The following is a 15,968-nucleotide window of genomic DNA, read 5'->3' as shown; positions in this document are numbered from 1 at the left end:
AAGTAGTTTTGACATTGATATTTTTAATGCAGTATGTGCTGTCGTACCATCTATAGCCACAGCAGCTTTACCGGTATATGCACAAGCTATATACACATTACAATATCCATCAGTGTTTGTAAATCTATTATATATTTCCATTATAAGTTTAATCACAAACGTTTTTCCACAGCCAGCAGGTCCTGTGAAAAATATTTGCAATGGACTTTCAGGATCAGATAGCAAATGGTGTATGGTGTGCGAAAGAAGTTCTGCCATGCGCATTAAATTACAGAAATCTTCATGGGACGACATTTAACAATAGGTCCAAGTTTATTAAGCATTGCTATACGTAGCTCTTTTTTTATATCTGAGTTTGGATTGTTGTATAATTGTTCAAAAGGATTTGTTTCTGGAAGTCTATTTGCGATATTTTGTATTTCTTCTTCATCACAGGAGTTTCTTCGCGGCATAATTCACGACAAATTATAGAAATAACTGAAGTCACAAAAGAAAATGATAATAATAAAAAATTGGACATTTTAGAAAAATATATATATAAATATAGACAGAAATTCAGCTTAATCAATCTGCAGACAGAGTTTGATAATGGTTCTCTTATCAAAACTGCTATAGATAACACGTTTTTTAATATTAGGTAAAGTTTATATTGCATTAGTACAGAGTTGTATTTAGTGGCTGGCCACAAACATGTTTATAAAAAAATGTTTTAATGTTTTTTAAAGTTTTTAAAGATTATTAAGGTTTTTAATTAATTATTATTTGACTGCATATATTATGTCACATTTGTAATAATATTATGTTTAGTGTTTTATTAATGTTTTAATGTGTAATTAATTTTTAATTTTAATCAACTGATGAGGTATTTCCTTGAAAGCACTTTTGATATATAGAAAAGAAAAAAAATATAATGAGATAAGGTAAAAGCTCTTATTTATTCTGTATTTTGTTGGATTGTGCTGAATTTTGTTTATGCAATTCAGAGGATGATGGTCAAAAAAAACATTTATTTTACTAAATTATTATATCTATGTATACTTGATGATCTCTATCTATATATCACGGAACAATAATCTCAATGCACCAGTTCTAAATTTCAAACAGTTGCCCATCTCCCACCTGCGGAGGAGGCTTTACAGCCTTGTGATGGAAGCATGGCAGCAAGAATGGCACACGATGACTAAGGGAACCGTGTGGGAGTTCCTTGATGCGGTTGCTTTGTTTGACCGACATCAGTAGTTTGCCTAAGGGAAAAGGCTCCTACCACGCTGCTGTAGGAAGCTAACCAAGAGATGTGGCTGGCTACCAGCCAGATTAAGGCTCCAAGCGTTTTAATGGTGGACAGGTACTTGCTGGCACTCAGCGGCCTAGGCGTGGCAGCGAATTGCTGTCATTGATGAAATAAATTTAATTATTGATTAGTCATATATGTTTTAGCAGTTGACGGGGTGCGCCTACCTGTTTTAATGATATATGACAAGCGGGCAGTGGGACATACAAGTGAGTGATATGATACCACGCATATTCTGCTCACGCTTTTAGGTTAGCTATAGGAGCTAGTTAGGACACTGGTCGCTAAACTGTTTTGAGGCTCGGTAGCCGTTTGTGGCACAGACATTCAGTCTTATGCTTTAGGGTGACCGAATGGGGTGTGGTGGCGGGAGAAATGCCAAGCAAACCAACCAATCTATATATACACACACACATACATATACCCATATCCATATACATATACATATATATATATATTGAACTAAAAATTTAATTTTGTAGTTCAAATAATCCTACAGTTTATTTACGTACTCATTCATCTATATGGAAAAAATATTGCAATCAAAACATTTTATGTTGAAATCTGGTTGGTGTATTCAAGAACATATGTATTTGAATACATAATATCATTGTGACTGAGGTTTATTTTCTTTATAATGTGAATAAATTATAGTAATAGCATTCTGATTACAGTGTTTCCTGTGTATACCATTATTTAATTGTATTGTAATCACATGTTATACTACTGATAACTGCTGAACATTGATTTATACCTATGTAGAAGTGTAGTGTAATTTTTTATTCCACCCTGTTGGATGTTCTCTATAAATAGAAAATGTAACAAATTCATTGAGTGGATATGTTAAAAAATAGTTATTTCGGCTTATGGTATAAAAATTAAAAACATACTACCATAAGTGTGAAATTTTAATATCATTCTTAACAAGTCATTTTGCAGGATAGGCAAAAAATGTTACAAATAGGAAACTATTACTACCAATAATAGTAAAAATAAATTTTACAAAATTTTAAATGCAGTATTTGATTTTTCACAAATTAATGGAATCTGCTACTGTTCCATGTATCAGTCGTTTAAATTTCTTTTTAACGATGAAGACATAATGACCAATTGATAAGTACTAGTTTGGAAATAATCCATTTCATAATTTAGCTTTGATTGAATTAATGCAAGATAGACATGTCTTAACACATAAGTAAGAATATAGAAACAACAAATAAAAAAAATAAGTTTATAAGAGAAAAATCAAGATTAATTTATTTCCAGAAAATGTTAATTTATTAGTTTATTTCCAGAAAATGTTATCAATCAGCAATATATTTTACACATTTTTTCTTCTCCATGTGTCACATGGTTCGAATTAACCCTTGTGATTATTATAATTACTACTTTTCTTGTGCTTTCTTCATGGTCCCTATATAAATGTGTATATTTTCTCTATTTTAATAAATAGCAACAGCAGTATTAATAAATGTAGCATGTAACGGAGTTGTAAAATAGAATTAACTAATCGATAGACACTCTTTTAGAAGGTGGTCCAAATTTTTAAACGATAACCTTTTAAGAAATAAAATGTAGTTTAATATCATTGTTGCTAAAAATAATATATCTTTAAAAAGGAAAAGAATATATAGTAAGTCAATATACAAGGTGCTATCCAAACATTCTCAAAATTGTATTACGTGCACAAACAAGTGCTAGTACAACCAAACATTACCAATGTTTGGTTTACATTACCATTAGCAATGTAAATACATCCTTTATTGGTCAATATGCTTAGCAATTTTAATCTAAGAGGACGTGATTGTGATAGTTTTCCACTGTAAAACTTGCTTGTGATTGGGATTTTACATTGATCAATCTGAGTGAACAGCATATGTATCAAGTTCTATTGTAAACTTGGCAAAACAGCTGCAGAAACAAAAAAAAATGTTTTTGCAAGCGTTTGGTTACAATGCTTGGGGTCAGATACAAAAGTATAATCGGTTTACTTTTTGAAAACAGTCAAGATCACATGTTGATGAACATTCAAGATACTGACTTTACAACAGAAAATGTTATAGCTGCTGTCAGAATGTGTTTGTGGCAAACCATTGATAATATTGTAATATGTGATTATCATGTAGCATTACAAGCAGTTTTTTCACAAGAATTGAACGTAGAAGAATTGCTGTAAAGTTTATGCCACAATTGTTGAGCGATGAATAGAAACTGCGTCGCATAAATTGTCTGCAGTAAACTGAAAAAAACTACTTTAAACTGACCCGTATTTCCTTCCTAAGCCATTATAGATGATGAAAGTTGGGTTTATGAATATGACCCTGAAATTAAATAGCATTCATCCCAGTAGAAGTCCCTACCAGACAAAATAAAACAAAAGACAAAATACCAGTTGTTCCTCATCTACCGTACTCGTCCAACTTGGTTTCATTTTTCTTCTTTCTGTTTGCAAAGTTGAAAATGAAGTTGAAGAATGAAGATTTGGCACGGTATCAAAGATTCAAGTAGAACAGTCGTCATTGTAGTATTTAAAACCAACTAATTATAGTTCTATTTATATTCCTTAACACTGAATCTATTTTTTTTTCCAGTTGACGCAAAACGTAAAAAACATTAGTATGGTTGCAAAACTTGATGATGGTAAGCCAGTTACCGAAGTCCCAGAAACTGTACAAGATATGATTTTATTTAATATGAATTATCCTGATGCAAGGATTGTTGTCACAGAGTAATTTGTCTGTGTATAACTTAAACATAAGAAGTTGCAGTATAACATTGATATAATTTAAATTTGTTTTTATTTTTATTAATTTTTATATTCAGACAATTGTCTTGTCTGGTTTGATGTATTGCATTTTTTTATACTTCGCTATTTTCTTTTTGATCTTTGTTAATCTTTTAATTCATTACATCTTGCGGGCTTATGTGTTAGCATATTAGAATAGAGAATATATTTTTCTGTGAAATGGAGTGAACAAATTCATTCTTATTGTTAATCAGAATGTCCATTGTACGTAGAAGTTGTACAATCCACTATTATATATTAGTGTTATTTTAATTTTTATGTTTATTTAAAGCAATAGTTTTTGTGTTTGGATTATATTTTATACACTGCAGTACATTTAAAACAAAATATCAACTAATTTTTCGTGCCTGTAAGTTACTTTTTTTTACATTATATGTTAGAAGGAAAATTAGAAAATATTGGTAAAAATGAAAAAAAAACTCAGTAATATTAGAGAAAGAAGTTTAAAAAATATATATAAGATGTATTATTAAATTGAAACTTTTGTTTAATTGCATCAAGTGGATGAATAATTTGTAATTGTTCATAAGACCCTATAATTTTTCATTTGATGATACGACCTGCAGATCTTCATTTTTTTGTAAATAAATTTTGTTGGGTGACAACTAAACCTTTAATAATATAATTAAATGCATGATAAAACAGTTGTCAACTATGTAATTAACTCTTGATTGATTGTATTAGTCTTTCATCTAGAGATCTCAGGTTTGAATCCCAGTCAAGCATGGCATTTTTCACACACTACACAATTCATTTATCATTTAGTAACTGTTAAAGGGTATAAGCCTGTTATTACTATGCAAATTTTCTTGTCTTCAGTCATTTGACTGGTTTTGATGTAGCTCTCCAAGATTCCCTATCTAGTGCCAGTCGTTTCATTTCTGTATACCCCCTACTTCCCTAACAATTTGTTTAACTTATTCCAACTGTTGCCTGCCTGCATAATTTTTCCCATCTACCTGTCCCTCCAGTATCAAAGCGACTATTCCAGGGTGCCTTAAGTGACCTTTTTAAGTCTTGTCTTTTCTTTTAGCTATAGTTTTCCAAATGCTTCTTTCTTCACCGATTTGCCACAACATCTCTTCATTTGTCACTTTATCTACCCATCTGATTTTTAACATCTCCTATAGCACCGTATTTCAGAAGCTTCTAATATTTTCTTCTCGGGTACTCCAATTATCCAAGTTTTACTTGCATATAAAGCTATGCTCCAAACATTTACTTTTCTTTTCTTTTCCTGATGTGTAAATTAATTTTTGATGTAAGCAAATTATATTTCTGATTGAAAGCTCGTTTCGCCTGTGCTATTCAGAATTTTATATTGCTACTGTTTCGTCCATCTTCTTTGTTATTTGGGAAGCAGTAATTCTGCTTCCCAAATAACAAAATTCTTCTACCTCCGTAGTATTTTAACGTAGTAATTCTTGCATAGGACTTCCATGCCACTCATTGTTTCTTCAAATCTTACTCTCGGCTAGAATTACTATATCATCAGCAAATTGTAGCATCTTTATCTTTTCACCTTGCACTGTTACTTCAGATCTAAACTGTTCTTTAACATCATTAACTGCTAGTTCTATGTAAAGATTAAAAAGTAACAGGGATAGGGAACGTCCTTGACTCCCTTTTTTATTACTGCTTCTTTCTTATGCTCTTCGATTATTACTGTTGCAGTTTGGTCACCAGAAAAATGAAAAATAATCTACAAGTCGGAGTGAGGATTGTTAGAAGCCTATGTAAATAAATGATAAAAATGAATAAATGTTTGGAGATTTTAATGTAACAACTGTGAAAACATAATTATTCAAATATAATATTTTACGTAATAAATATTTAAAATTTTAATTCTCTACTGTATAATCAAATAAAATTCATTAATTTTTAATAATAATCGCTAATTCAATATTATAGTAGTCATATAATAATTTTCTTTGCATTAAAACGTAAGAAACGTAATGCGCACAAGAAAATAAACTGAATGTTAAGCAAAATATTTCTCAAACACTTACGTGCATCAGATGAAAATACCTTGTAACTAACATGAAGACCTGTTAAGGCTTTTTGTCTGATTTGCATAAAAAAAATTATAGTAATACTTTTTTGTAGTAAAATAACAGAAATGCTTATTAAAAATAATAAAGGCAGTAGTAGTGAATATATATTTATTTTTGAGCTTCTTTCGATATAGCCTGCTGTAATATTTTAAAACAATTTTTTAAAGTACATGAAAATATGTACAAATAGGAATGTTTTATTTTAGATTTTGTTTAACTCAAAAGAAATTGGTATTTTAATGAAAAATAAAGTCGATCAAAATAAATTATTATAGATTTATTACTGATATAATTTACTATGATATTTACTAATTTTACACAAAATTCTGATAACATGAAGTACAAACTATATTCCAGTGCAGGTCCTAAAATCGTATTGAAAATTTTCCTAGCGCCCTTTGTATACACATATATATATATATATATATATATTTAATATTGTATGAAATACAAACTATAAAACAGTAATTACATAAGTTTAACATATAAATTTTGAAGAATCAATTTTTTTCATGCATCCCACATTTTCAAGTTATTTAATTCTATAATTACCTTATATATAATTCTATTAAAAATTTATTTTTAGTTCTCTGTTTTAAAAATTTTTGAATATATAATGAACGCATATGCAGATTTTGCTGTCCAGTAGTATTATCCTTTGTTTTATGGACATTATTGCCAACTGTTAGATTGTAATTTTATTATGGTTTTAATTGAATCATCATCTTTGAATTTGATGATGTTGACCATTGTGGTGTTATTAACACAGTGGTCAGTATGTTAATGAATTATTTGAATTTAAAAAAAAAGAAGTAGAGTATGGTATAAATATATTTATACATGTAGGGAAATTGTATCAAATGTTAATTCAATGAACTATGGCAACTTCTGTTGTTATTAAAGTAATATTTTTATACAGTTGTAAGTTAATATTCTTATATAATATATATATATAAAACAACCTTTACTGTTAAATTATTAATTGTGATAAGGTTAAATGTTTTTAACAGAAAGATGTTACAAATGATCTTCTTCCTTAGCAGGTCATACGTATAATTATTTATATTAAGCATTTGAAAAAACATATATAAGGCACATTCATAAAGTAAGGGTCGTTAGTTCATAAAAAAAAATTAACTTTGAGAAAAGGTTACTTAGTTTTTGTTTACTACATATTTACTTCTCTTTTCCACATAATCATCATTCAGTTCTAAACACTTCATAATGCTGCACCAGTTTTTTTAACCCCTCTGCATAGAAGTTTGATGGCTGGTAATTGAACCAGTTGACAACATTATTCTAAGTTCCTCGTTTTCAAACCGTTGTCCACCAAGCCACTTTTTCAAATGCAAGAAGAGGAAGTAGTTGCTAGGTAAAAGGTCGGGACTATATGGAGGGTGGTCAAAAAGTTCCCAACAAAAATCTTGATCTTCTTTTTGGTTAAGGCAGTGGTGTGAGGGTGTGCGTTGTCTTGAAGAAGGATTACGCCAGACGACTGTTTCTTATGTCGTTGATCTTGGATCGCATGTTTCAGTTTGGTGAGCGTTTTGCAATTCACATCAGCTGTAATTGTTGATCCACGTTCTGTGAAATCAACCAAAATGATCCCCTTTTTGTTTCAAAAACTTCTAGCCAACATTTTTTAACTCAATTATGGAGATTGCTTAAATTTCTTCAGCCCTTTTTCTTTCAAAAACTTCTAGCCAACATTTTTTAACTCAATTATGGAGATTGCTTAAATTTCTTCAGTTTTGGAAAACTTAAATGGCACCACTGCATTGACTATTGTTTTGATTCTGCATCGGTGTAGGATATCCATGTCTGTAGGACTTTGCCCGTAACAGTGTGGGGAAACAAATCATCTGCCGACATCTGTGGCACAATGGTAGCGTCTTGGCCTTTCATCCGGAGGTCCCGGGTTCGAATCCTGATGAGGGGTGGCATTTTCACACGCTACGTGTCATTCATCTCATCCTCTAGCAATACCTAATAGTGGTCCTGGAGGTTAAAAGAAAAAGAAAAAATCATCTCCATCTTGTCAATAGCAGTCCAAAAACGCTCGTCCACTGCACATTCTTTGCTTGTTATGTTGGTCGGTGAACATTTTCGGCACCAACCTTGCACACAATTTGTGATATTCAAGCTTTTCTGCGACAGTCATATAGATAGAGGTGCATCCAACTTGCAGAAATTCATCAGCCAGAGTACTAATCAATCACCGATCACATTGCAGTTTTCAGTTCACTTATTCAACAATTTTGTTGGCCTGAATGCTGGGCCTGCCACTCCGCTGTTTGTCATGCGTATTTGTGTGGCCATTTTTAAAGTCTCGACACCATTGTCTAACCTTTCCTTCACTCATTAGTCTAGGTTCACACACTAGACACAACTCCTGATAAATTTCAGTAGCTGAAGCTCCTTTTACACACAAAAATTGAATCACAGTGTGCACTTCACAACTGATGGGAGAAACGATTGTTGCGGACATTGCGTTCTGCATTCACTGGCAGGGAAACAACTACTGTTTCAAAACAATAACTGCAATTGCTTCGTAAATAGCCAGCCCTGCATGCATGAAACTGTGTTCAGACCTGCTAATATTTAAATATAAGCCGATGTCCTTGTATGAATATGCCTTGTAGATTTAACTGGCAAAGTTAATTTAAATCTCGTCTTATCTATTTCTGTGTAACATTTTTACAAATACTACACCTGTATGTCTATCTCATTGTCCGTAAGTTACAGATTTTTAACATGACTGATAATGTAACTTACGGACAATGAGATATAAAATATTATAAATAATATAAAATATTATGTTGTAACCTGTAAATATGCTTGTACAAGTAGATCTTTTCAGATCCTTTAATTATGTCGGCTGTCATTAAAAAATACACTAGACCCTTGTGACTTATGATCAAACCATATGATTGGTCACAAAATCACAAGGGATATTTCGTTGTACATAGGTATCCATACAATACTATTACAAAATATTACTTTTATTATTATGTAGCAAGCAGAGTATCTAATAAAGTTTAAGTTCGTAGCATCATTATCATCAACATTGATAATTTAACAAAATCAGATCTAGATTAGATTTGATAATTACTATCTATTCTCTGTCGATAATCTATGACTATTCTCTGGGGTCGAATTAGGTCATTCTAGCAGGGAATATTTTTTATATTATATTATTTTTGTTTATGTACATGGGGATGTCTTTATCAAATTGAGACCGATTCAATTCTAGGATGGTGTCATTGATTGGAATCTCAGTGATTATAATATATTGTGTTTCTTATAGTAACCCATAGATATTTAAATATAGCAGCATATATTATTTATAACATGAATAATTAAGAAACAGTGATGCTCATTGCTAATTGTAATAGTGAGTTTTTTAGTTATCTGGATACTATAATATATAAGCCATTAATTAGAGTTTGTATTAAAAAGCATTGGACATTAACTTGACTCTTGAAGCTGTTTTTCATTTGTTCTTCCCTAAAAAGTGACATATTTCATATTTTAATATGAATTTTTTATTAGTTTGTCATGAATTGCAAAAGTCTGCCCAGTCCAGGTGAGATCTTTATTATGAAAATTTAAGTCAGACCATCCATGGTTGGTTTTAATTTTTCTGCAGTTGAATTTTAGGGAGAATAAAATGTCTGCTTCTTAAGAGAATTCTCATTTGAAGTATGAGGAATTGCAAGTTTATATTTTAATTTAGATGGAAATCCATCAGTTAAAGAATTCATAAATATGAATGAATCATTTTGTTGTATCTGTTGTGTAGTGATTTAAATTCACTCGCAAAGATTTCAATATTTTATTATAAAAACATTAATCTAGATGAAATAAAATTCCTCTAGATTGATGGTCTAGACTTATAGAGAATAATGAGTGGAGTTTTAATTTTTACCATTATTCAGACCTATTTGTCTCAATTGATTTGTATGTATCGTTTAGGTACATATTAACCCGTTATTCTCATAAATTGAGATATGTAACTAATAAGATTTATTAGATTTTTTTTTTCTTTTAGTTATTCCAATGAACTGTTATCATTGGTTGTCTATGAAAACTGATTTTTGTTTTTATATATCTTAGTTTCTATGTTTAGTTATAAGTTATGTATTAATATTGGCTTAGTGGTATTACATGTGTAGTCTCAGAAATTTCTATTTCCAATTATTTCTCACCTGAACTGTTAACAGTATATGCTGATCTGTTAACAGTATTTTCTCTTAGTCAGGAAAAGAAAAATCAAGTATGATGTTACCTCAATTTAAAATTTTTCTGTATTATTTTTCAATATCTTACATCATTGTACTTTTAGTACGATGATGTATTATATATGTACGACGATAATGTATTGATGTACTGTATACATATAATGTATTAATTAAAACTATGTTTATTATTAATTACATTGTTCGCTAAGTGTTTTTAAGTTAAAAACAAAACTTGATTAAACTTAAGCAATTATATCACAAAAATGTAAAAAAGAAAGTTATATTAAAGTAATAATGAAACTGCTATTCTAATTATATATAAATTTAACTTTACCAAATGAAGATGAACGTTAAAGAAATCAAAGGAACAGTGGTGCAGCAAGGTCGGGTAGATCCTGTGCAGAAAATTTCTTGTCACTTCCACATTGAAATTATTAAAAGAAGTTACAGTTATTTTCTGTTTGTTTACTTTTGTGAGTAAGCACTTAAAACCATTTTTTCCTAACTTCTCTCTTTGCAAATTTTGAAATGATATAAAAATCAATTTCTTTCACTACCTTGTTTCCATTTGACAAAATGGCTAAAGAGCTGAGCTTGATTCACAGTGGACTGAAGGTAACATTAATTTCAGTTTTGAAAACTCCTTTCACATGATGCTACTGAAACACATAATGTTAACAATAATCTTAAGGCTGAAGTCAGATGTGGTACAGTATCTGAAAGTTCATATCAAACAAAAAACTAAAAGTCTTAAAGATTTTCTTTTGAAACTTTGGCATCTTTAAATGTATTCTTAGTCATAGAATCTCTCTAAAGATACATCTTCAGAAAGTTCATCATAGTTTATGACTAAATTTTTTATTAATTGTGGGTCATAATGTATGAGTACATTTTATGATAACACCGGTTGTTTACTTCTCGCTCAAGTATATCCTGCAGAAACAAACTTCGGTAGAAAGAAACACCTCCCCATTCTTATCCGCTTTCCTTTCTCATATGCTTACCATTCATTACTCATTGTATAGTTCATCTACATTTCATTGTGTTTGTTGACTGAAATAACAAATTTCAATACATAGTTATATTGACTGGTTAATTAATTGCCAAAGTTATTAAACTTGTTTTAAATAATTTCTTTTTTTAAAGTGTCATGAGCCCAAAAAAATATTTTAAAACCACATATTTTTGCCATTTTGTCACCCTCTCAGAGATGAACGAGGGGTGTGACCTACACCTGCCTTCTTGTAAGCCACTAAGGACTAATAGTAAAATTAATACAGTTTTCAAGATATGTAATTTTCTTAAAATAATTTCTTTGTAAATAGATTTTATTGTGTTTTTTTTTTTTAAGTTACTATATCTAATTGTAAAAACATTTACGTACATATTTTTCGTTTATTTCTGCAAAAATATACCATGTAATAGAAATCTAATGGTTAGATTTTATTTTTGTGTCAATTAACCTGCTAATCTGTTATTTCTTTTGTATTAGAATTTAATTTAGTTTGTAGTTAACAATAATGTGTTTAGTTTTTAATTTTATTTTTTGTAATTGTTATATTGGGTGCTGGAATGTAGCCAGGATTTATTTCATTTTTTGGAGGAAGGTCATTTTCAAAATGAAAAATTTCTAGAAGTCTAAAAATACTTAATTTCATGATATCCTTTTACATATGGTGGTTGGCATATTTTGCCTGTACTTTCACTTATTATGGAAGAAAATAAATAAACTTTATTTTGGAAAGATTTAAATAATTTTCCATTCCTTCATATATTTCAAGGGCCTCCTCCACCTGGCACATATCTTTCTAGTTAAAACTATTATGTATTTTCTTTTATTTATAATACAGCTTTTTACAATGGATTGGGTTTAAATTTTGTAAATTTATTTATAAGAGAAATATGATTTATAAGGAAAAAAATGTTGGTTATTCGATCTTTCCCTAATACTATTGTTTTTTTGTGTTCCTACCATTCTTGAATATTTTGTTTTCTTATTAATAAATGTTTTATGTAAACTACTAAAATTAGAATGACTTTTTTTTTACCACCTTTTCCAATTTTTATAACAAATGTAAATTGACTATTGCATAAATATATATATATATATACATATATATATATATATATATAAAAGTTACTAATAATCTGAGAAAAGCAGATCTCATGAAAATATTTTCTAATATTATTTATCTTATAATAAATTTATCTTATTTAATTTTAGCATTAGGAAAGAAAATTCATTTTGACACAAATTTTAAAATAGTTTTTATTCTTTCCTGGGCATTTAGCTGACTGAACCTAACCGTCAAGGGATTTGAAATAAATCTCAACTGCCCTCTTGTAACAATCACACTATGACTCGCGCAACCTCTTACAGTTGACACAAATCGAAGCCACTTTTTTCTGCGGATAGTCGTCATGCTTATGGCCCTCTTCACCACAATGCGCACAGACCGATGAATTCTTTTGGCCCTATAGCCGAAGCGACAACATTTGAAACACCGCTGCAAGTCAAGGTATTCCTTGATGTGACAGGATGTGAAATCCAGAAAAATTCTACCCTCTGACAAGAATTTCAGGAAGAGACCAGCACCTAATTCAAAAACTTCATGATACCGAGCGGCATTATGATTTCCTGTTTTGAAGACTAGCCTACACTCCTTTTTAAATGTAGTCTCGTCCAAGTCAGTGCTCTGGTTCCTCATCAGGGTGAGAACCTCCTTATCAGAGAGGCCACGGTCAATGTCATTAGACTTTGACAGAGGCCTACGACCTCGTTTGGGGTGTACCTTGACCTCAAGTTTCTGCACTGCAGGAGAGTCCTTGATGACTTGGACCGTCTCCTTGTTGTCGGCAACCACAACTAGACCCTTGCTGGTCTCTTTTATATCTCTAATATGCAGGCCCTTCTGGCTGTCACAAACAGCAGCCTGGAAGTCCTTTTTCAAGTCAGAACTGGCCTTAGTCGATCCCTCTGCCTTGTTGACAAAGACCTTCGGTTTTTTGACCTGGCTGGCCTCTCTTTGGCACAAACGATGTCAGCAAAGCACACCGCTTTCTTAAATGTCTCTACAGGGTTTGACTTGCCTCGGCCAGGTGTCCCTGTATCCATTTCTGAAGCCTCATCCGCCGACGAGTTCGTAGGAATGGGCATCGGCTTTCTCTTGCACCTGGACTTACTGAATTCTATGAATTCTGATATGGCTGGCCAGTGATTCCCTAGCCTGTCCTGACGTCAACGAGACGCTCACTGTCTTTCTCCTACATCAAAAGTTGGACATGCCCATTGGTGTGACTACTACCCGCAGCAAGCTACAGGCAGATGGGGACCTTCTGTATTTCCCTGTCATTCTATGTACCTCTTGGCTGCTACTGGATCGATTCAAAAACCACAGATTACAGCCTTCATTCTGAAAAGCATGCAAGCAGGACTAGGAAGTATTCCTTTGCTCGTTACAGGGACCTACATCCAGGAGTTGTTGCCACCTTTCAGCCACAACAAGGTGGGTATGCGTCGATAAATCAGCACCTAGATACCTATGCAAAAAATCGAAATAATGAGTCTTAAAATCAGTGATAACTGCCTAGATCCAAAAAACAGCCTGATGCTGCTGGAGGGTACACACAAAACCGGAAAGCCTGAAAATAGATGAAACTAGAAATCAGCTACAAACCTCTAGATGCACTTAGGAGACAAGAGGATAAAACCAGTGACAACACACATTCACCATTCAGTATAGCAGTTTACACTTAACATTCAACACCCACAAAGTTTACTTCTGTAACTTTCTTGTAATTGTAGGAAAACCAATAAAATTTAAACCAATGGCAACACTCATTCACCTTTCAGAACCGAATATTATATTTAACATTGTTAACACTCAATATTTACTATATCACAATACTAAAGCTGCTAAATATAAACCAAAGAAAACGCACATTAACTTTCATTATTCAAAATTACGGTTAACGTTGTTTTCTTTCCATGATCACATAAATCCAAGCAGAACAGGACAGCTGATAGAATGACACATGAAACCAATGACAACACATTCACCCTTCAGTATCAGAGATGAGAATTAACATTAATACCTCCCACAGAATACTTCAGTGAATAGTTAATCAGATATTAATTCTGATAAAATAAAAAGAGTGAAAAGACTCATTCATTTTTTAGTATCGAATATTACACTTAACGGTACCCATTCTCAATTATTACTAAATCGAATAAGAAAGGCAATAAAAAAAAACATGAAAACACATTCACTACTAAGTATCAAAGATGACACGTAGTATTGACCACTCTGATTACTTGACAATTGACTGATTACTTAATACAATCAGAATAGGAAAGCCGATAAAAGTTAAACCAACATCACACAGTCACCTATCGGTATCAAAGATTACACTTAACTTTGGCTGCCCACAATGATTACTAAATCCAATCACAATAGGAAAGCCAATAAAATGTAAACCAATGTCAACACACTTTCACTTAAAAGTATCAAAAATTACACTTAAGTTTGCCTGATTTCCAAGATTATTATATCGAATCACAATAGGAAAGCCAATAACATGTAATTCAATGACAGTACACATTTAGTTATCAGTATCAAAGATTATTATATCGAACGAGAATAGCAAAGCCAATGACAACACACATTTACCTTTCAGTATCAAAGTTTACCCTTAACGCTTTCGGCCCTCAATCATTTCTAAATTCGATCACAGTAGGAAAGTAACATGGAAACCAATGTCGACATACATTTCCCAATTAGTATCAAAGATAGCACTCAATGTTCCCCACGCTAAATGATAACTACATCCAATCACAATAGGAAAGGCCATATAATGTAAACTTAAGATTAGATACATTTAACATCAGTATCAAAGATTACAGTTTATGTTGACCGCCATCAATGACTACTACATGCAATAAAAGAGAAAAGCTGATATGATGTAAAACAATGACAGCACCCACTTCCAAATCTGTATCAAAAAATACACTTAATGTTGCCCGCCCTCAATGATTAGAAAATCAAATCACAATATGAAAGCATTCCATGGTTTCATATTGTGTGTGATATAATAACATGGAAAAAAAATGACGCTACACATTTCCCTATCTATATCAAAGATTACAATAGTTATTATGATGCATGAAATTGGCATTCCAGTTGTGATTGGAGGTAGTAATCATTGAGGGTGTTCAAGATTAACTGTAATCTTTGAAACTGATATGGAATGTGTAGTGTCATTGGTTTACGTGTTATCGGTTTTTCAATTTTAATTGGGTATAGAAATGATTGAGATAGTCAACATTCAGTGTAATCTTTGATACTGAGATGGAAGTGTGTGTGGTCATTAGTTTGCATGTTATCGGTTTTCTAATTTTCATTGGATATAGAAATGATTGAGGTGGTCAACATTCAGTGTAATTTTTGATACTGAGATGAACAGTTGTTGTCATTGGTTTACATGTTATCGATTTTCCAATTTTTATTGGTTATAGAATTGATTGAGGTGGTCAACATTCATTGTAATCATAGATACTGAGATGGAAATGTTTGTTG

General features: G+C 31.4%; 2 protein-coding genes across 2 annotated transcripts in view; both read left to right on the top strand.

Moving 5' to 3' along the window:
• Window positions 1-12,419, top strand: part of LOC142324618 (uncharacterized) — a 35,268-nt gene extending 22,849 nt beyond the window's left edge. The window contains exon 8 of the mRNA XM_075365472.1: window positions 3,883-12,419. Within this exon, the coding sequence (XP_075221587.1) occupies window positions 3,883-4,023 (141 nt within the window). The 3' untranslated portion in view covers window positions 4,024-12,419. The remainder of the gene's footprint in view (window positions 1-3,882) is intronic.
• The window catches only part of LOC142324762 (RAB6A-GEF complex partner protein 2), a 164,368-nt gene that overhangs the window by 71,220 nt on the left and 77,180 nt on the right, over window positions 1-15,968 (top strand). The gene's annotated exons all lie outside the window — the stretch shown is intronic.

Source organism: Lycorma delicatula, chromosome 5 (assembly GCF_047948215.1).
Source record: "Lycorma delicatula isolate Av1 chromosome 5, ASM4794821v1, whole genome shotgun sequence".
NCBI lineage: Eukaryota > Metazoa > Arthropoda > Insecta > Hemiptera > Fulgoridae > Lycorma > Lycorma delicatula.
This window is presented reverse-complemented; position numbering and strand designations above follow the sequence as displayed.